Source organism: Ipomoea triloba, chromosome 6 (genome assembly GCF_003576645.1).
Source record: "Ipomoea triloba cultivar NCNSP0323 chromosome 6, ASM357664v1".
NCBI classification, from domain to species: domain Eukaryota; kingdom Viridiplantae; phylum Streptophyta; class Magnoliopsida; order Solanales; family Convolvulaceae; genus Ipomoea; species Ipomoea triloba.
Window position 1 is genome coordinate 2,181,397 of NC_044921.1, and position 20,640 is coordinate 2,202,036.

General features: G+C 36.5%; 1 protein-coding gene across 4 annotated transcripts; it reads left to right on the top strand.

The window, feature by feature from the left end:
- Positions 1-211: 211 nt before the first annotated feature.
- On the top strand, positions 212-18,081 carry LOC116022640 (helicase and polymerase-containing protein TEBICHI). 4 transcript variants are annotated; one of them, XM_031263417.1, is made up of 28 exons: positions 212-401; positions 624-1,045; positions 1,209-1,449; positions 1,539-2,384; positions 4,754-4,818; positions 5,696-5,801; positions 5,886-6,086; positions 6,345-6,545; positions 7,457-7,618; positions 7,696-7,935; positions 8,308-8,520; positions 8,755-9,105; positions 9,287-9,439; positions 9,994-10,218; positions 10,459-10,677; positions 10,795-10,912; positions 11,213-12,342; positions 12,795-12,992; positions 13,981-14,240; positions 14,591-14,780; positions 14,886-14,996; positions 15,122-15,474; positions 15,983-16,091; positions 16,200-16,340; positions 16,678-16,774; positions 17,042-17,209; positions 17,538-17,681; positions 17,771-18,081. In XM_031263417.1, the coding sequence occupies exons 1-26, from the start codon at positions 366-368 to the stop codon at positions 17,140-17,142; spliced, it is 6,489 nt and encodes a 2,162-aa protein (XP_031119277.1). In that variant the 5' UTR covers positions 212-365; the 3' UTR covers positions 17,143-17,209; positions 17,538-17,681; positions 17,771-18,081. The 4 variants fall into 4 exon arrangements, with proteins under 4 accessions (XP_031119277.1, XP_031119276.1, XP_031119280.1 ...); XM_031263416.1 differs by having other exon boundaries at positions 17,781-18,081; XM_031263420.1 differs by having other exon boundaries at positions 5,886-5,927; positions 17,781-18,081.
- The last annotated feature ends 2,559 nt before the right edge of the window (positions 18,082-20,640 follow it).

Genomic DNA, 20,640 nt, shown 5'->3' on the forward strand with positions numbered 1-20,640 from the left:
TTTTTGGACAACTCTATATTCAGCAATATGTTTACTAAAAAAAAAACGACGTAGTTTTGGACCCAGATCCGCAAGGTGGACCTGGGTCCACAGCATAATTTGCCGTTAATTAGCTTTGATGGTGCAAGGTCAATGTTTATAAACTCGGAACTTGAAGGATGGAATTGCAATAACGAGAAAGTTCTCTGAACTGAAAATTTGAAACCAGTGCGGCAGTGCCTTCTCTTTCCCCCCCTCCCCGGCCCGCCTTCTTGGTGGTCTTCCTGAAGGATTTAAAAGTGTTCTCTGAAACTCCGAATCGACGAAGAGACGGGGCGTTTCATTCGACCCGCATATCTGAAGCCTCAACTCAGTTCAGTGTTGTTATGGCTTCTGATGCTCCTCGAGCTCGGATTGACCAGGTAACCTCTCCCTGACACATACACACACTGTAAAATTGGAAATGCTATCCACAATTCTCTGATTTCAAACCCTAAAAAGTTCCACAATTTTCATTTCTTTAGAATTATTCAATTATATCTGTGTGTCTCAATTCGTTCCAATGCCAGGTGTAAATAATACTCAATAATCATATTTCGAACTTATGGCATTGTTTTGCCCGTGTTCTTTGTTGGTTTTGTTAGTTCTTTGCATCAAAGAAGAAGAGGAAATTTGAATCACCTGCTTTGAAATCTCCGAGAGTCAATAAGGATGCGAAGATTTCGATTGAAGGGTCTCCAGGCACCAAAGGCTCCCTGGAGAGTTATCTAGTCAATTCTAAGGACAATAGTACGCCTTTGCACGAGGCAGGTGGTTCAGCCGTTAAGAGAAATTTGACATTAGATCTAGGGCTAATTTCCAAACATGGAAAGGAAGTGGCTGTTTCTTCAAGGCAAGCACATTCTCAAGGTTTTGAAACTACTGGTGAAGGGCAGAAATTTGAAGTGTTATCCAATACAGGCTTTGCAGCTAGAGAGCTTCCTAAAGATTCCTTGGAGTCGACAGGAGTTCAGGAAAATTTAGAGCTTAAACAATTTGCTAGTGATTTCTTGTCATTATACTGCAGGTACTTTATTTATATACACAACCAGTGACACTGAGATTAAATTCACAACATGAGAAATTTTTTTTTTTTCTTCAGCATGATAGGAGCATTATATATTCTTTCTGTTCTATATGTTAAATGATATCTTTTTTTTTTTTTTTTCTTTCTTTGGTCCATCACACAGTGAAGTACCACCTAGTGAAAGTTTACCATTACAGCAAAATGTGCATCCTAATAAAAGGCATGCTAGCCCATCTACTTGTGATCTGGATGTTATGACATCAAAGGGAAGGAGGCCCTTTACTGCTGATGGGAGCCACTCTTCTGTTGAGGACAATGCAGCTAGCTCCCCTAATAAGTATCTTGAAGATACCTGTAATAATGTGGCTGCTAAGTCTGCATATGCAATTGTGCGTTCCAGTGAGGTAGATTACACAAACATCATTTTCAAATATTCATATTTTCTGTTTATTAACATTTATATCTGCATTTGAATTTTTACATGCCATTGTAGGTGAATGTGGATAGACTTGCTGAACCTCAAATAAGCTTGAGAAAATGTAATAATGTTCCTGTTGCTGAAGCAACTGAGTCTCTAACACCTGGTTTGTCTGCTACAAAACATGTGGCTGGTACTCCATCATCAGGACATAGGACCTCTATATTTTCACCGGGAGAAACTTTCTGGAATGAAGCAATTGAAGTTGCTGATGGGTTATTTGCTGGAAATAAGAAAGTTGCTTACCAAGTTACTAAAGAAACTGAAGCTTTGAATACCCGGCATGAGATACTTAGTTCCAACAATCTAAAAAATGGAGGATGTGGCAATAAATCAAACAAATTAATTGAAGGAATTGCAGATAAAGTTTCTGGTGTGGGAATGGTTCCTGCTATTGTGCCAATAAGGAAGATTGGTAAGGAATTGGATAAAGAAGTCTCTCCATTGCCTGTAAAGCATTTTGACTTTGCTTTAGAGGACAAATTTTTTTCTCAAAGTAAGAATTGCCAGATTCTCAGTGGGCAGCAAGCCCAGCATGTTTCTGCAGCTAATCAATATGTTCACAGCACCTGCAATGAAGCTCAAGTAAATGGATCTTCACATGAGGAAAATGTTGGCACCTCAAAATATGCTGCTTCTAAAAGTAAAGTGGAAGTCTTTGTGCAAGACAATGGTAGCCCAATGTTTAATACACCAACCGAGAGATCAGGTGATATCAAAGCTATTTCTGAATCAAGTCAAGATGATACTCCTTCAAGTTTTGCCCTGCAAAAGGATCGTTTAGATCTTAGCAATTGGCTTCCACCTGAAATATGTAATGTATACAAGAAGAAGGGTATATCAAAATTGTATACATGGCAGGTACTGTTCTACACTTTTGGGAATATATAATTTCCAACACTACAAAGGTTATGAAAGTCAGGTGTATATGGTTAGGTCATAGGTGTGGGGATTAAAGTCTATATTTTTTTGTTGTTAATTGGAAACTAGATTGAAGGGGATCACTAGATTCCTTTTTTTTTTTTTGGTGGCATGTTTGAGTTGGCACCGGTATATGGCTTGAGGGGGCCATTATCCTCCCCATAGTTAAAAGAAGTACATTAATCCAGAACTTTTCAAGAATTCCTCCCCAACCAAGGAAAAAGAATATCATAGTGATTCTGGCCATGCTTCTCACTATTTTGATAATTTTCCACTGATTAGATGCCCAAGTCCAGCCTACATCGTCATCTATTGGACTGAGTTTACCATTTGAATGTGCCTTTGTGTAGGAGATATGAGACCAAAAAAAAGTGGGCATCATTGATTGCTTCACTAGTCACTACCATTAAGTTATTCTAAACATGCATGATTGTCTTAGTCTTTCATAATGAACAACTTTATTTCAACCATGCATTTTTGTGGGTGTGTGTATGTTAAATTCCAGTAAGCAGCTATTGCATATGGTTATATCTGTTGAAAAATAAAGAGTTAGGTTTATCTATAGGGTTGTGTCTGTTTATGAATAGGTGTCAGTTTATGGATAGGTACTTTCAGTTATGTGTCTGTATGTGTCAGTTTATGGATAGGTACTTTCAGTTATGTGTCTGTATATATATATGTACTATGTTTCTTTATTAGAAACACATCTGTATATATATATGTACTATGTTTCTTTATTAGAAACACAGATAATATAGAATCACATATTTTCTATATCTTTCAAGTCTTATATACATTTTCCATTCCTTGATTCTTCATCTTTGCTTCCGCCTAACTGGCGGGTGGCTGTTATTCTCCACCCGCCAGGCCATTCCATCTTCCAAATTCAACATGGTATCAGAGCCTACTTTCCTAGGGTATTTCAAACATCAAAATTGCATTTTTTCAGTCGCATGAACAGTAGTACACATATGTTACTGTTCACGTGAAACCCTAATTTTTCAAATTACTTGCTTTTGGTGAGTCTTTTGTCAAATTGGTGTTACTCAACCCATCTCCACGCGCCGCCACCATCGTCGGACTTCCGACTCACGTGCTGGCGCGTGTGGCCTCCTCCGGCAGTATTTTCCGGCGAAACTTTCCAGACATTCTCGCCGGTCCTCTGCGACTCCATTTGTGTATTTTTCCTTGTGATGTATTTTTCTGGTGAAAGTTTTACAGATTGTTGTTTTGCCCTTTGGACCTTTTGGTGAAGTTTGAAGGCTTTTTGGGTTTGTTGGCCAAACTTCTTTCCGGGGTGTTTTGGTATAACCGTATTTGTTTCTTTATTTTCGGTATACCATATTTATTCCCTAGGGTTTTCAAGTTTGGTATCTTTTTTATTTCCGGAAGCCCTTTCTGATATTCACTTATCCTATAAGAGGGTGTAAACAACAACCATGTGGTGTTTCCGGTATTCATACTTTATTCTTTGGGTGTATTTGTCATTACTATGGGCTCTACTACATCCCCTTTGCTGCTAATGATTTGTTTGCTCTGCTGTTCTTGACGAAGATTGTTGATTGGCAAATCCTAGAGTGCTTATGTTGCTGTGAGGGTGTTCGCGTTAATCTTCACCCTTGGTGCCTTCATTCCCAAGGTTGTTTGTGACAAGCTTTGCCCATGGTGCCTTCATTCCCAAGGGTTGTGTATAGCAATGTCCCTCCGAAGCAATCCAACACTGTTATTCTCTAGCTGCTTTTAATCTTCATTTGTAATTCAAAGTAGGGTAGAGTGTATGTTTTAATCCAAGCTTGGAACTTTCAGATGTTCCAGCTTGAGGAGGAGTGTTGAAAAATAAAGAGTTAGGTTTATCTATAGGGTTGTGTCTGTTTATGAATAGGTGTCAGTTTATGGATAGGTACTTTCAGTTATGTGTCTGTATATATATATGTACTATGTTTCTTTATTAGAAACACAAATAATATAGAATCATATATTTTCTATATCTTTCAAGTCTTATATACATTTCCCATTCCTTGATTCTTCATCTTTGCTTCCGCCTAACTGGCGGGTGGCTGTTATTCTCCACCCGCCAGGCCATTCCATCTTCCAAATTCAACAATATCTTAGCTACCTGCAAGGCCAAATTTCTGCTGATGTTAAAAGACACTGGATTCTAGCTTGCTTCTTGACATTTGTTTGCTTTTATTAGTAATACCTGCTAACTGCTGTTGAGACTTCAGAAAGGAATCTTTTTAGCCTTCAAAAGATTATTATTTTTTCTTTTCCTATGTTAAAAGTATAATTAACATTTCTCCATTTTTCAGGTTGATTGCCTGCATGTGGATGGTGTTCTGGAGAACAGGAATCTGGTTTATTGTGCCTCTACAAGGTATATATATCAGCTTTGAAAATTCTGTGCTTTCACATTTCCTTGTGGTGTCAATCTTATTTGTCTTTAAGCTTTCCTGCCTGACCTTAAATAAGCTACTGCATTCCTCATTGATCCTTGTTTTAATATATTGACAGGATAAACTGGCATCTTAAGTAGACCTTGCTAGCTTGTTTATCTGTCTTCAATGAATCTGTGCATTAATTGGTTGGAGAGAAAGATTTGCAGATACAGAATTTAGTGGTCAACCCTAGTGTTATAACATATAATGAAAGAGAGAAGAAGAATAAATGCTCATAAATTATGATATTTTAGTCACTTTTTTGAGCAACACTCATCACTCACCTTATGCTTATTCACTTTTATATTTCAGATGAAGACTAGCTTCCCCATTCTCAGTAACAAATTCTTCTATACCTCCTAAATGAGTTATTCGTTATTGTTCTTTCTAACCCCAATCTCAATTTGCATGAGTATGGGCAAATTTCTAGAACTAGATTGGAACGGGCTAAAATTGATATTAAACATTAATCATTTAATCTCCTAGCTTTTAGATGATTATATTATCCTTGAAATTGTTTATATACACAGTGGTCATTTTGAAAGAAGACGTACACTATAAAAATGTATTGGAACATTTTATTTTCCTGTTGCCAAATTCCTCTGGTAAATTTTCCAAGATGTTATTTTCTCTCATCTGTAGGAGAAATAGCATGTCCAGTTCATCTTCTCCGCATTCCTAACTGATATAAATTTTTCTACACATTTCCCTCTATTCTCCATATGTTGATACATCAGATTTCAGCAAGGTGAACTCTTCAAGAAGTTTAGTGAATCTAATTATTGTTATTGACTTGGATTGCTTTAATTCCTGTAGTGCTGGTAAAAGCTTTGTTGCTGAAATTTTAATGTTACGGCGAATCTTATCAAAGGGAAAAATGGCAATCCTTGTACTGCCATATGTATCCATCTGTGCAGAAAAGGTGCAGTTCTTTCATCTTTAAAATGTTTTAGTTCTCTTGCATATGTTACTTACATTTTGACTTATGTTGAAATTACACATACAGGCAGATCACCTAGAGGTCCTTTTAGAACCACTTGGGAAGCAGGTACGCAGTTATTATGGAAATCAAGGCGGTGGAGCCCTTCCAAAGGACACATCTGTTGCTGTTTGTACAATTGAAAAAGCAAACTCCTTAGTTAATAGACTGCTAGAAGAGGGTCGTCTTTCAGAGCTTGGTATAATTGTGATTGATGAACTGCATATGGTATTTACTTTTTTTTTTTTTTTTGAAACATACTGCACAGTTTCACTTTTCAATAGCTTATCGCCATTTTCTTCTTCTCTCTTATAAGCAACAAGATTCTTTTTTTTTTTTGTTTGTTTGTTTAATATACAGAGTATATGACTTTTAACAGCAGCACCAACAGAATACCCTAATTAATCATCTACATGCTCTTGTAGCTGTGCAATTGCGATGATATTTTCTGTTTTACTGCTAAATGTGTATGCACCTTCATAATAGGTTGGTGATCGGAGCAGAGGTTATTTACTGGAGCTATTGCTGACAAAGCTTCGGTATGCAGCTGGTGAAGGCAACACAGAATCATCCAGTGGAGAAAGTTCAGGTATGAGCAGCGGGAAAGCTGACCCTGCTCATGGTCTTCAAATTGTTGGAATGAGTGCAACTTTGCCAAATGTGGCTGCAGTCGCTGATTGGCTTGATGTGAGTAAGACGATCTTTATTTCTGGTAGTAAACCAAAGATCAGCTTCAAAGTGTCTTAGGAGAATTACATTCTACAATATTCTTGATTTCAAGGGTTTGGATTCCTCTATAAATATGCCAAATGTTTATGTATTATTAATACGGAGTATATTATTATGGATATAGCAATTCACAACAACTAAGGTAGCTGTGGAGTTATGGGTAAACATTTACTTGTCTTAGCGGAATCACAAAATATGCGATAGATAGTGTAGATTAAATAAAAAGTGTGGTGACTCCTTTTGTTTACTATATTAATATATTATTTATTTATTTATTTGACGGTTAGCTTTTCCAATTAAAGGTTGGGGTGCATTTATATCTTTATTTGCTTGTTGATTGCCAAAGCTCTGTATGTGTTTCTGAAATTCCCTTGAGAGCTTTGCACAATTTAGTTATACCTGCAATGAAATATTGGAGCATACCTGTGATTTTTCTTCTTTTGTTGAAACTGTATTACTTTCTCCTGAAATTATCTTTTGAATGCCAAAGCACTGTTTGATTGCTTATGAACACAGAGGCAATCTGTAACCATTTTAAGTTCATATGGAATTGTATTCTTGAATTGATGCTGGGCTAATTCTCCATTACAGTCTTTTTGCAGGCTCATTTGAAAATTGAAATCCAATAATTTTAGGTGAAAGGAATATGAATGCCACTGTCACATCTCTGCAAACCCTTCTGAGTTTACCCAATTTTCATTAAAAGTTCAAAATCATGCCTCTCGTATGATGCCCATGCATATGACTACCAATTTAAAATGTTAGCCTAGGATTAAATTTTTATATAGAAGTGATTGGTAGAATCTGGAAATTGGCTCTCAAGGTTCATGTCATCCGATAATTCTTTTTGTCTAATTTGCTTCTTACAGGCAGCTTTGTACCAAACAGATTTCCGCCCTGTTCCATTAGAGGAGTACATTAAAGTAGGTAACACAATTTATAACAGAAAGATGGAAATTGTAAGGACAATGTCAAAAGCTGCTGAGCTTGGTGGCAAAGATCCAGATCATATTGTTGAGCTGTGCAATGAGGTTGGCTCTCACTTTATTAAAATTCTATTAGCAAAGATTTTAAGCCCTAACAAATTTGGATAATTGGATTATATCAGGTTGTTCAAGATGGTCATTCCGTGCTAATTTTTTGTTCCAGTCGAAAAGGATGTGAATCAACTGCTAGGCATGTTGCAAAGTACTTGAAGAAATTCTCAATCAGCCCTCACAACAACCAGACTGAATTGTTTGATATTGATTCTGCCATTGATGCCCTGCGAAGATCTCCTGCAGGCTTGGATCCTATACTAGAAGAGACTCTTCCAGCTGGTGTTGCCTACCACCATGCTGGACTTATGGTAGCATGATTTGTTTAGTGTTATATCCTGTCTTCCCTTGGCTTTGCCTTTCAAAGTTTTCTTTTTTTTTGTTTTTTATTTTATTTATTTTTTATTTTTTTAGTACTGTTGACTCTTTTAGAATGCAGTATCTGTTCATAGCTACTTTCTCAACTTATTGAAGCACAAAGAGCCAATATCGCCTCCACTCAGGCTTGAACCCACAACCTCCCATATAGGAGTACAACTTGGTGCCACTAGACCACAAGGTCTTGGTGCCTTTCAAAGTTGTTATTTGTGCTTTTGTCTTCTGTTTCCTCCAACATGTCTTTTTTACTGACCCTTCAAATGAAGTACTTTTTGAAATATTAACCAAAGTTTTTCCTTTTCAAGGTTGAGGAAAGAGAGACTGTTGAAAGTTGTTATCGCAAAGGACTTGTACGAGTTTTAACTGCTACGTCAACTCTTGCTGCTGGAGTTAACCTCCCTGCCCGGAGAGTTATTTTCCGACAACCCCGTATTGGGTGCGACTTTATTGATGGAACAAGGTACAGGCAGATGGCTGGTCGTGCTGGCCGGACAGGAATTGATACAAAAGGAGAGAGTGTAGGTTTACCTTATCTTTGTGTACCTTTATCTTGTTGGCTTTTAATCATCAATTATGCAGAATTACATAACTTGTCATAGTCTTCATATGTCAACTTGTTAGGAGGGCTAAAAGCTGTTTTATCCAATTAGATTGTTTCAGTGTTTTCTATTTTTTAATTTATTCTTGTGCCTCTTTTAATCTTATCACTATTAAAGTTGCTATATAAATGTGCTGTGTCTTTGTTGAATTAGGTGCTGATTTGCAAACCAGAGGAAATAAAAAGAATACTGAGACTCATAAATGACAGCTGCCCACCATTGCATTCTTGTCTGTCAGATGATAAGAATGGAATGATCCATGCAATATTAGAGGTTGTTGCTGGTGGCATTGTTCAGACCGCTAATGATATTCACCGATATGTTAGATGTACCCTTCTTAATTCAACAAGACCATTTGAAGATGTGGTAAAATCAGCACAAGATTCTCTTCGATGGTTATGCCACAGGAAATTTCTTGAATGGAGTGATGATACAAAATTATACACTACCACACCTCTCGGTCGAGCATCTTTTGGTAGTTGTCTCTCTCCAGAAGAATCACTTGTAAATGTCTCACACTGCTATGATTTTATGCTCTTTGAAGAATTTCTTTTGCTTTCTCTTGGATTGTTGACATTACCTGCTGCGGTGCTGCCATAATGTATTTTACTTATTGACATGGTTGAACTTCTGTAGCAACTAAAATAATAGTTGTACTTGGTCTTGCTTATCTTGTCTTTCCTAGGTTGTATTGGATGATCTGTTGAGGGCAAGAGAAGGTTTTGTACTTGCATCTGATCTGCATCTGGTTTACTTAGTCACACCCATTAATCTTGAGGTTGAACCGGATTGGGATTTGTATTATTCAAGGTTCATGGAATTGCCTACTTTAGATCAGGTAAAAATCTTAATTCCCAAGGCTTCTAAAGTTTGATAAGTGGTTTTTACTTGCAGTAGTTTGTGTGTATTGCTCATAAAACTATTTGGTCTAAAATGTGAAATTATATGTTCATCCGTTTGATTTTTGTCATATAGTGCCTATGATAAGTGGAAATGTTTTATGATTATATGCATTATGATTTTATTTTCTGTACTATATATGATTTAGACTTATTGCTCAAAATTATTTGGTCTAAACTGTGAAATTATACGTTCATACATTTGATTTTTGTCATATAGTGCCCATGATAAGTGGAAATGTTTAATGCTTATATGCATTATGATTTTATTTTGTGTACTATATATATGATTTAGACCTATGACATCTTGCCTGGTAGGAACTGTAAATTTCTTACAGTGAAGGTTTAGTTCATATGCTTTATGCTGTTCTATTAACAGAGCATGGCTGAAGTGTCTTCTTGGTTAATTATTATAGAGTAGTTTGAGAAGATAGGAACAGTTATATTGTATTGCTGCATTGAACATATGCTTCCCTATATTTATGATGCACAGTCTGTTGGCAATCGAGTTGGTGTTCAAGAACCCTTTTTGATGCGGATGGCTCATGGAGCTGCTCCAGTTCGCAGCTTCAATAGATCAAGGGAGGGTAATAAGGGATTGCAGGTAAAGCTTGAGTGCAAATCTGGGGTTTCAAATCATAGCGTGCTTTCAGATGAACAAGTGCTACGGGTGTCTAGGAGGTTTTTTGTGGCTCTAATACTAACAAGACTTGTACAGGTGGGATATCTTGGTCTCTAGTTTCTTTGTTTTTTTGGGCTTTTACGCTTGAGGTTGAGTTTAATTGGTTTTCTTCTGGGTCCCTTGACCCTTGATTGCTATCTCAAACACCTGGATTCAGTATCCTCCTTGTCCAGTGGTTTAGAAAGTACTCTTAAGATATTTTAGAGTTGCTTCCCTATGTTGAGATTTTGTCTCTCTTAATTTTTATGCCTAAATTGCTATTATGTTGGAATGAAGGAAGTGCCTGTTCCGGAGGTTTGCAATGCTTTCAAAGTGACTAGGGGCATGGTTCAGGGACTGCAAGAAAGTGCTGGGAGGTTTGCATCTATGGTGGCTGTCTTTTGTGAAAGGCTTGGTTGGCAGGACCTTGAAGGCTTAGTTGCCAAATTCCAAAATCGTGTTTCCTTTGGAGTCAGGGCAGAGATTGTGGAGCTCACTACCATACCTTATGTTAAGGTTATTAAAATTCTAGCCTTGCATATAAATAAATAAATAAGTACATACACACAAATACATATTCCTATAGTTTTTTTTTTCCCCTCAAAAGTAATTACAATAATCAAAGCTTACTAGGGTTCCCGAGCTAGAGCACTTTACAAATCTGGTTTGCGGACTCCTCAAGCAATTGCAGAAGCATCACTTCCTGAAATTGTGAAAGCACTTTTTGAATCTTCGTCATGGTCTGAACAAGGTAGTCTCTGTGAGATGCTCGCAAGACATCTCTAAGTTAATCTTTTCTCTTTGTTGATTTTTTTTTTTTTTTTTTTTTTTTTTCACTTTCCTCGTATTCTGGAACTATTGTTAATATCTATAGATGTATAGCTCTTTACCCATACTCATCTATACTTCATGTCCCCAATACTATGAGCATTAGTACATCAAGGTTCAAGATGCTTACAGCATTCTCTTACTTCCATCTCATCTATCTATGGTTTTCAATCACTATCAGCGAGTGATCTCTAACCTGCTAAAATTGCCTTCCTATTGAAAGGATCTGTACAGCGGAGGATGCAATTGGGAGTTGCCAAAAAGATTAAAAATGGTGCGCGCAAGATTGTTCTTGAGAAAGCTGAAGAGGCAAGAATTGCTGCATTCTCAGCTTTCAAGTCACTTGGACTTGATGTGGCACCGCTTTCTCGACCTCTTCTGTCAACTGCTGCAGGAAATGCTGATAGGAAACAATCAAGCACCTCTTCTGACGAAAAGTCAACTAGCAGTTTTGTTCATCCGGAGCATATAAACCATGTAGTTTCGACATCAGCCAACGAAGGAAATGAGAAGATAAATAGGGTTATTTCAGCAGCAGGAGAAGAAAATTCTAAAGGTAGATTTTCTATACAATATAATATTGCTTATGGTGAGGCAGGTGAGCCTGTTTCAGCTGCAGAAGGGTATAGAAGTATCAATTCTGAAAATGAAACAAGCACTACTCTTCCTCTTCAGTTCAATAGCAATGAAGAAAAAGCCTATGGTGAGGATATTGGTCATATGGTGCAGAAGCTGCATGACAGGGATGGAACTAGTACCAGAAATGACAAGAATGCACTGGAGAGCGGTCCAGTTAATGCAGTTAGGAGTCCTGGGGGATTTGATACTTTCTTGGATCTCTGGGACGCTGCTGGAGAATTCTATTTTGATATCCACTTCAACAAAAGATCTGAACTGAGCACCAATGTTCCTTTTGAAATTCATGGCATAGCAATCTGTTGGCAAAATTCTCCTGTGTATTATGTCAATTTTCCCAAAGATTTATTTTGGTCAAACAGCAAAAAAAATCTTCTGCTGTCCAATGTTTTTGGTGATAATGATGCTCTATCACCAAAGCATCAATGGGAGATGGCGTTACAACGATGGGATAGAATTAGAACTATAATGGGGAAAAACAATGTAAAAAAGTTCACTTGGAACTTGAAAAAACAGATTCAGGTGCTTGAGTGCCCTGCTGTTTCAATTCTGAGATTTGGTTCAGTGAATGCTGTGGCCAAAGCTGAGGGTTTGAATCTAAATGAAGGGTATTATATTTTGTCTCCTGTCCACTTACAAGATGCATTTGATCTTTGCATTGTGGCATGGATTCTTTGGCCTGATGAGGAGAAGGGTTCTAGTCTTAGTCTAGAGAAGGTAATTTCATACATCTAGTTACAAAGTTTTCTGATTGTAGACTGCACATATTTAAAATGCACGAGAAGGAATCTGCATAATTTGGTACCATGATCCCTAGGTATCTGGTAGTCACATTTGGCTCCTATTAAATCTAGAGTTGAGTTGGTGGACTCCATTTGGGATTGAATCTCCATGATGTTCAATGTGTGCTCCTTGTTTACAAATATAGAGCTTCAAATAGTGCTTCCGTGAAGTTAGGGAGCCACATTGGATATAACACAGCCTTTGTGCACATGAAATGAGTGCCCTCTGTCTGCCAAGTGCTCATAGCTTTAGACCCTAAAAAAACTTGCTGCTTTGCTAGTAATTGAGCCACTGGATAGAAATATGAGTAGGCCGTGTTTTTTTTTTTTTTTTTTTTTTTGGATTTATCCATATATTTGATCTCTTTGGTTAAAATTTATGTACAGGAAGTCAAGAAGAGGTTATCAAGTGAGGCTGCTGCATCTGCTAACCAGAATGGTAGATGGAAGAACCAAATGCGAAAAGCTGCTCATAATGGTTGTTGCCGCCGAGTTGCACAAACACGGGCCTTGTGTTTGGTTCTTTGGAAACTACTAATATCTGAAGGTCTTCTTAAGCCTCTTACAGCTGTGGAGATGCCATTGGTATGCTGAGCTACATCTGATCTTAGGTGTCATAATTTAGTACTCCGTATGTGATTGCAAAACTCTTTGATGACTAGCCGACAATTAGTTTGCCTGTGACCATTCAAGTTCACTCACTGGTTATTGAGTATATGTTAGCAGATACTATTCTTACTCTTTTTCCTGTGGTTTTTCCCTCCAACAATTAAGGATGGTGTTAAACACATAGAGCTTTTTTTTGTCCTGACTTTCTATAGTTTAAACCCCTAGGCCCTGTTTGATACATTGGAATTGTAAAAAGTGGGAATGGATGAAATTTTGATAGGAATGGAGAAATTAATCAAAGGATATCTGATACTAGGAAAATATATTTTGGTTCCTTGTCCATTGGATCACTGTTCCTTCTGTGTAGCAAAGTAAAGGAAATGGAATGATTCCTTATTCCGTGTAGTGATATTGTATAGAATGAATGTGCCAGACATGGTAAGGAGTCAATGATTGGAATTGTGATTCCATTATTAGTTATAACATAAGTGTGTCAAATTGCTTTCCTAAGCTTCATTTCTGTTTTATTTTGTCCTAACATATTTTGTCCAATTATAGCATATTGTTTGCTTCCGTTTAGCCTTCTTTTTTTTTATTTTTTTTTAAATTTTTTAGGGCTAATGAAATTTTCTCTTGCTGAAAGCAGCAATATATCTTGAGTTCCACTTTCCATGTTGGGTGTGTATGTGTGCCTTATTTTAGTTTTGATTCTTATAGCCATGATATAATTATTTAATGAAGTTCATGTATCAATAGTTACAGAAATTGAATGAGGTCTCTTTCAATTTAATTAGTTTATCCTTTTGTACCAAGAATATCCCTACAAAATCAAGTAGAGGAGAAAATAAAATTCCCCAGTAGCAAGTTTTTGATTTTCTTTCTGATAACTTGTTACTCACTCCGTAGAAGTCAATTAATGGTTTCTGTTTTATCTCATTCTTAATTTTTATTGTTTCTTTCTTAGGTTGATATTCTTTCAGATATGGAGCTGTGGGGAATTGGTGTTGACATGGAAGGCTGCCTACGAGCTCGGGAAATCGTGAGAAGAAAGCTAAAGTGTTTGGAGAGGGAAGCTTACATGCTGGCTGGCATGAACTTTTCATTGAATACTCCTGCAGACATCGCAAATGTACTTTATAACCACTTAAAGCTTCCTGTTCCAAACAGTGATGACAAAGGGAAACAACACCCCAGCACTGATAAACATTGTTTGGATTTGCTAAGGTACTCACGTGTATCAATTGCCTTGCTGTCTATATAATCATGCATTTTCCATTGATGTAAAATTACTTGCCAAGAGACTTGAAACTATTCACCCAGGTTGCTGTTTTCTGGCACTACATTTCTTCCTTATAGTTTAAGGGAAAGCTGGAAATGGCAGTTTTGTGTTCTTGTCAAGTCAAGTTGAGCACTGCTTCATAATCTGGGGTAGATGCATGAATCCTTGTTCTTTTTCAGCTCTGTAGGATTATTGCATACTGTCGTTTATGCTGATTATGATGAATATACTTTTTTGCTTCCCTTCCTTTGCATGGACTTGATGCCACTGTATGAAAACATTTGTTCACTTTCAGGGATGAGCATCCTATTATTCCTGTTATCAAAGAGCACAGAACACTGGCAAAACTCTTGAATTGTACATTGGGTTCAATTTGTTCACTTGCTAGGCTATCTATGAGGACACAGAGGTATACACTGCATGGTCATTGGCTGCAGACATCAACAGGTACAGGACGGCTTTCAATGGAGGAACCGAATCTCCAGGTTCATTACTGCCACCAGTTTTTGTTGTACACTAAATTCCACTGCTAGATAGCTTTTTTCTTACAAGCACAGATTAATCTTACTACCATATACTTTTCCTGGTAGTGTGTTGAACATATGATTGATTTCAAGATGAATAACAATGATAAAGCTGATGGTGAGTCAGATGCTGACCATTACAAGATCAATGCTCGTGACTTCTTTGTGCCTACTCAGGTATCATGTTTTAGATTTTGAAATCAAAGACTAGTAGATTGCATGTATCTGTTTGAGTTTTGGTAATAACTATCATTGGCTATACTGTGATATACCTCTTTGTAATTTTTTTTGTCATTTTTCAGGAGAACTGGCTATTTCTAACAGCAGACTACTCTCAGATTGAACTGAGACTTATGGCCCATTTCTCTAAAGATTCCTCTTTGATTGAGCTCCTAAGTAATCCCCATGGTGATGTTTTCACCATGATTGCAGCAAGGTGGACAGGGAAATCAGAGTCTATTGTGAGCTCAAAAGAGCGAGACCAAACTAAGAGGTTGGTTTATGGCATTCTGTATGGAATGGGATCTAAATCTCTTGCTGAACAATTGGGCTGCAGTTCAGATGAAGCTATTGAAAAAATTCAAAGCTTCAAAGGCTCTTTTCCCGGTGTTGCTTCCTGGCTACAAGAAGCAGTTTCTATCTGTCGTGAGAAAGGGTGAGTACATATTGCTAATTGTTTTGCTATATCTTTACAGACCTTTAACAATTCAGAAAAGAATTCATCCTTGCTTTACTGAGAATCAAACAAGTTGTTCTTGAGGTCACTAGTTTCTTACTAACCTTAGGCATATCGAGTTCATTAACTCCCTTCACCAGATTATCAAGTTTCTGCCTTTCATTGAACAAGCATTTGTGATTTCTTATGTAGTACTGGTTTTTTACTATAATTTCAGTATTTCTACAATCTAGTAGATTCCTGATTCTAAATAATGAGATTACAGTTTCAGCTAAAACATAGAACTGAGAGTTCCCCATATAAAAATAGATCATTATCCAGCACTAAGGGAGGTTTTTTGTTTTTAATAGTTGAGGTTGTGTTGTTCTATTAGATGCTTATCTGCATTAAGGTCATTTAGTTTAAGCAACTGAAGCCATAATCCTTGTTCAAATGCCATAACTAAGGTGTCAGGGTTTTATGGACTTTTATTAATTTTGTGGAGCAGTTATGTGGAGACCCTTAATGGACGAAAGCGTTTCTTGTCAAAAATCAAATTTGGAAACAGTAAAGAAAAATCTAAAGCTCAGCGGCAGGCTGTGAATTCAATCTGTCAGGTATCTTTTGTTCCCTACTTCCATATTCTCCCCCTATTCCTTTGTGTAATTATTATTTATTTTTTTCCTTGTTGCAAAATACTTACTACGCTTAATGCTGTTTTTAAGGGGTCTGCCTCTGATATTATCAAAATAGCAATGATAAGTGTCCACTCTGCAATTGTCAAGGATATTCCAAAGTCTAGATCTAATTCTGCATTGCCTGAAAACTTTGACATGCTTAAAGGGAGATGCCGAATCGTCCTACAGGTAGTTATCACTTATCAGTATGTCTATTGACCAATATCCACCCAAAAATTTAAAATATTACCTTGGCTAAATCTCAAACATGATTATTATAATTATTTGCTTGAGTTGAAATTCATACTCATGCATGTTAAGGTGGGCTAATCTTAAAATTTTCTTCAAGTTCATCCAAGAGAATTAGAGAAAGAACTAACAATATCTGGGCATTGAAAATTGCCACTGAGGCTTGGTCTGCTCTTCAGGACTTTGTTAATCTTTCTAACAATTAAACCCAATAAGCTTTTCATGACATTTAGATTTACCTTTGAATTCATTTGATGCCAGAATCTTTTGTCTTCAGGTTCACGATGAACTTGTCCTTGAAGCTGATCCTTCTGTTGTCAAGGAAGCTGGAATGTTGCTCCGTACAAGCATGGAAAATGCAGTATCACTTCTTGGTAAGAATTTGAATACAAATGCATGTGTACACAGTCTTAATATTGGGGACATCTGATATCAGTATTGTGGGGGGGTGGTCATCAGGGTTTCCTGTTCACTATCTCTTTCTAAATATGAGTTCAATCTTTCTTTCTAATTTGTAGTTTCCTATATGTGTGCATGTTTTCCTCCACTTTGAGCATCATTGTAAATTGATGTCTATTATCCTTTGACCTTTGCTAGAAGCCTTTATGTTCAAATGGATTTTATCTTCTATTTTCTGTCAGTACCCCTTCGCGTCAAACTGATGGTTGGAAGAACATGGGGATCTTTGGAGCCTTTCCTCGTTGAAGGATCTAATAGTGATGTTACAGTACCTACTTCATAAGATGTTCGCATGCTGATGTTGGATTGTGTAGTGGGCAACACATGTTATTGCTGATTTATGGCTAAAGGTAGCAATTTAGAATTTCTCATGTTTATTTCTTTCATTCATAGTGCTGTGTTGATAATTTCTTGCTTGTCTGGTCATCTACAATTTGAATTATATTTTAGGCACAACTATATTTTATTTGACAATGGCACACATACCAACATTCTTTGTCGGCTTGCCCTTGTTTTGATGGCTTGTTGTTGCTGACCCTTGGCCTAGTTGGCTAAATTGAGGCCTCCTAGACTGAATCTTGAATTCAAACTGCCCATCCTTGTTTTCAACTGGATTGTGAAGGTGGATAGCATTGGTGCAGAATAGTTGTTGAGATGATAAAGTTTTCACATTTGCAGCCTGCTTCAGCTGGCTTCTCGAAAGTTACAACTGCGACATCAATTCATTTATCTCAAAGGGTTTGAATAAGGTCAAGGAGTTTGGTTTGCAATGAGATGGTGTAACGAAGCTTTCCTGTGCTTCAACTTCTGATGGCTTCGGAGGTCTGATCTATAACTATTGCAATTTTTGATAAATAATTTGTACTGATTGTCTCCTGTAACTCAATATTATCTGAAATGACAATTTGTAGTTTTCTTCAGCCTGTTTTACTTGGTTCGTGCACTTTGTATTGATTGGGGAGGATTTGGACATTGATACAACGTGAAGCAGTGAAGCTGAGTCACTATATGGCTTCGAGAGGCTGGGTGTTACAGTATTATCACCCTTTTGCCGGTCTCTGTCTTAACTGTTTTTTTGGTTGGTTCAACGCTGCTCTTTGAAGCTGACAGTTATGAACAGTATCACTGGAAATGCATAGCATAAATTTTAAACTCAAGTGTAATAAGTAACATGCCAAATGAGAGGGAATTTTCTCCTGTGTTGTTATTATTATTATTATTATTATTATTTGTATAGCTTCTTTTTTTTTTTTTTTCTTTTTGAAATTTTTTTTTTGTATAGCTTCAATTTGAGAAATCAAGATAGTGGTCAATGTTGATTAATGATTATAGGTATGCTGTTTTAGTTCTCTTTTATGCTATTTTGAAGACTTATGTATACATATTTGGAAGATATGAACTTGTAAAGAGCAGGAATTGCATTTTCAATTGCAAAATGAGTTCGTATTTGAATTTATCGTTCAATTATATTAGTATAGTTACATTTTATTGTTTCATTTTTTTGGTGCGTGGGACTGTGGGAGGAGCACCCGGGGTGCTCCACTAGTTGCATTTTGTTGTTCTTTCACGCTTTGTCTCATTATTATTTACGTTGTAATGTAGTCCTTCAATTGTGAAAATCACACTATTTTGGTTTCCACTTTTGTTTTTTTTTTTTTTTTTTTTTTTTTTTTTTTGGTGAAGCTTGGTTTCCACTTAATAGGTATAAAATTGATTATGTTGCGGTAGAACGATTACAATTTTTTTTTTTAAATGCAATTAGAAAGACTATTTTATCCCAATAACATTTTCATTTGTTATTTGTAAAAAGTATATACTAAAATAATTATGGATGACAATTGCACTCAAATAGCCAAACCTGATGGGGATGGGAAAGGGGAGGACTTTTGAGAAATAGAGAAAACAAATCAGTATTTGGGGACATGGAGTTTAGAGTTGAAGCAAATCTATTGATTTTATTAGTTTGAAGCATAAAGAAGTTAATAAATCTAAAAAAGATTTTCAATCAAAACTTTCATTTTGAAATTTTAATTTAAATTAGTAATCGATTTGATCCATCAACTATAGTGAAATTATCAATTTGGTACTCGAATATCATCCTTACTAAAGAGTTTATTATCGAAATGGTCCCTCGACTATTGTGAAGTTACCAAATTGGTCCTCGACAATTTTTCATGCCCAATTAAGTTTTTGAAAATTTTAACTAATTTGGTCCTCCGTTTATTTTGCCGTTAGACATCCGTTAAATCATGACCAAATTGATAATTTTGCTATAGTCAAGGGGTCATTTCGGTAATTAACTTTTCAGAAAAATTGTGCATGTAATGACCGAAATGGTCCCTTGACTATAGTGAAATTACCAATTTGGTCCCGATTTAACAGATATCTAACGGTAAAATAAATAGAGGACCAAAATGGTTAAATTTTTCAAAGTCGAGAGGACTTAATTAGACACGAAAAATTGTCGAGCACCAAATTGGTAATTTCGCAATAGTCTAGAGACCATTTCGTTAATAAACTTCTTACTAAATTAAGTTCTCAACTTTAAAAATATTATCCGATTTCGTCCTCCGTCAAATTGGTTGTCAACTCTCTGTTTAAATGAAGGACAACAATGTAATTTCACTAGCATCTACCTATTCCCATTTCACTCGGCGTTGAGAATAAACTACCTTAGTTAAAATCCCCAAATCGATTAACCCTAATTACGCAAAAAAACTATCCGTTCTTGCTTTAAGTTCACTGGTGATCGATTGTCGACAATGAGAACACTGGTGGGTCGCAGTCGCGCATACATTTCAACAAGTGTTCTTGTAGTTCAATTTATATGTTTTGTGCATGGATAATGGGTCGGAGTCGCGCATAATGTTTTGTGAATATCAACGATGTGTAATGTGTGTGTGTTGTTAATGGGTTCTAGTATATAATGTGTATGTTGTTAATGACTTCCAGCTATATTGTTGTAAAGTGTGTATTATAAAAAACAGAGTTCATTGTTGTAGAATAATTTTGGGTAAAATAATGGTAAACGTAAACAAACATATAACAACATACATAGATAATAGGGATGGCAATGGGTCGGGTGTGGGTCGGGGAGGGCTACATCCATCACCCGACCCACCTTACATTTTCTCCACCCACCCCCACCCCCACCTCTAATAGATATCATACAAATCACATTTTGGGGTTTGTAAACTAAATTTTTTATGAACATAAAACTTAAAAGTCACATTGCAATTATACACAAATATTATAAAAATCATTTTTGAGGTTTTGAAATAAATAGTGAACAGAAAAACTTACAAAAATCGTTTTGGGGTTTTAGAAAGTGATGAACGTAAATACTTAACTTAGTACGTAGCCCAAACAAACAATCCACTATACACCAAAATCACCTAGGATTGAGGCAATCGTTATACCCTGCACCACGGTGCACATAGCAATGTGCACCACGTACGTAAAACGACGTCGTTTCGGTGTTAGTGGACGCGGACGCGAATGACTCAGGGAATTCATTATCTATAATACACATAATCATTATCTATAATACACTGAATGTTTGCCTAGAATACACAGAATGTTTGCCCAGAATACACAGAATATTGACACAAAATACACAAATGTTAGTGGATGCGAACGCGGACGCGAATGACTCCAGGGAATTCATTATCTATAATACACATAATCATTATATAGAATACACATAACGTTTGCCTAGAATACACATAATGTTTGCCTAGAATACACAGAATATTGACACAAAATACACAGAGAACTCATC

Excerpts from the sequence above, each read along its gene's own strand:
- LOC116022640 (XM_031263417.1), top strand. The coding sequence starts at position 366 with ATGGCTTCTGATGCTCCTCGAGCTCGGATTGACCAG. Across the intron at positions 7,619-7,695 it reads TTGTTGAGCTGTGCAATGAG|GTTGTTCAAGATGGTCATTC; the intron begins GTTGGCTCTCAC and ends GGATTATATCAG. Across the intron at positions 9,106-9,286 it reads TCTCTCCAGAAGAATCACTT|GTTGTATTGGATGATCTGTT; the intron begins GTAAATGTCTCA and ends TGTCTTTCCTAG.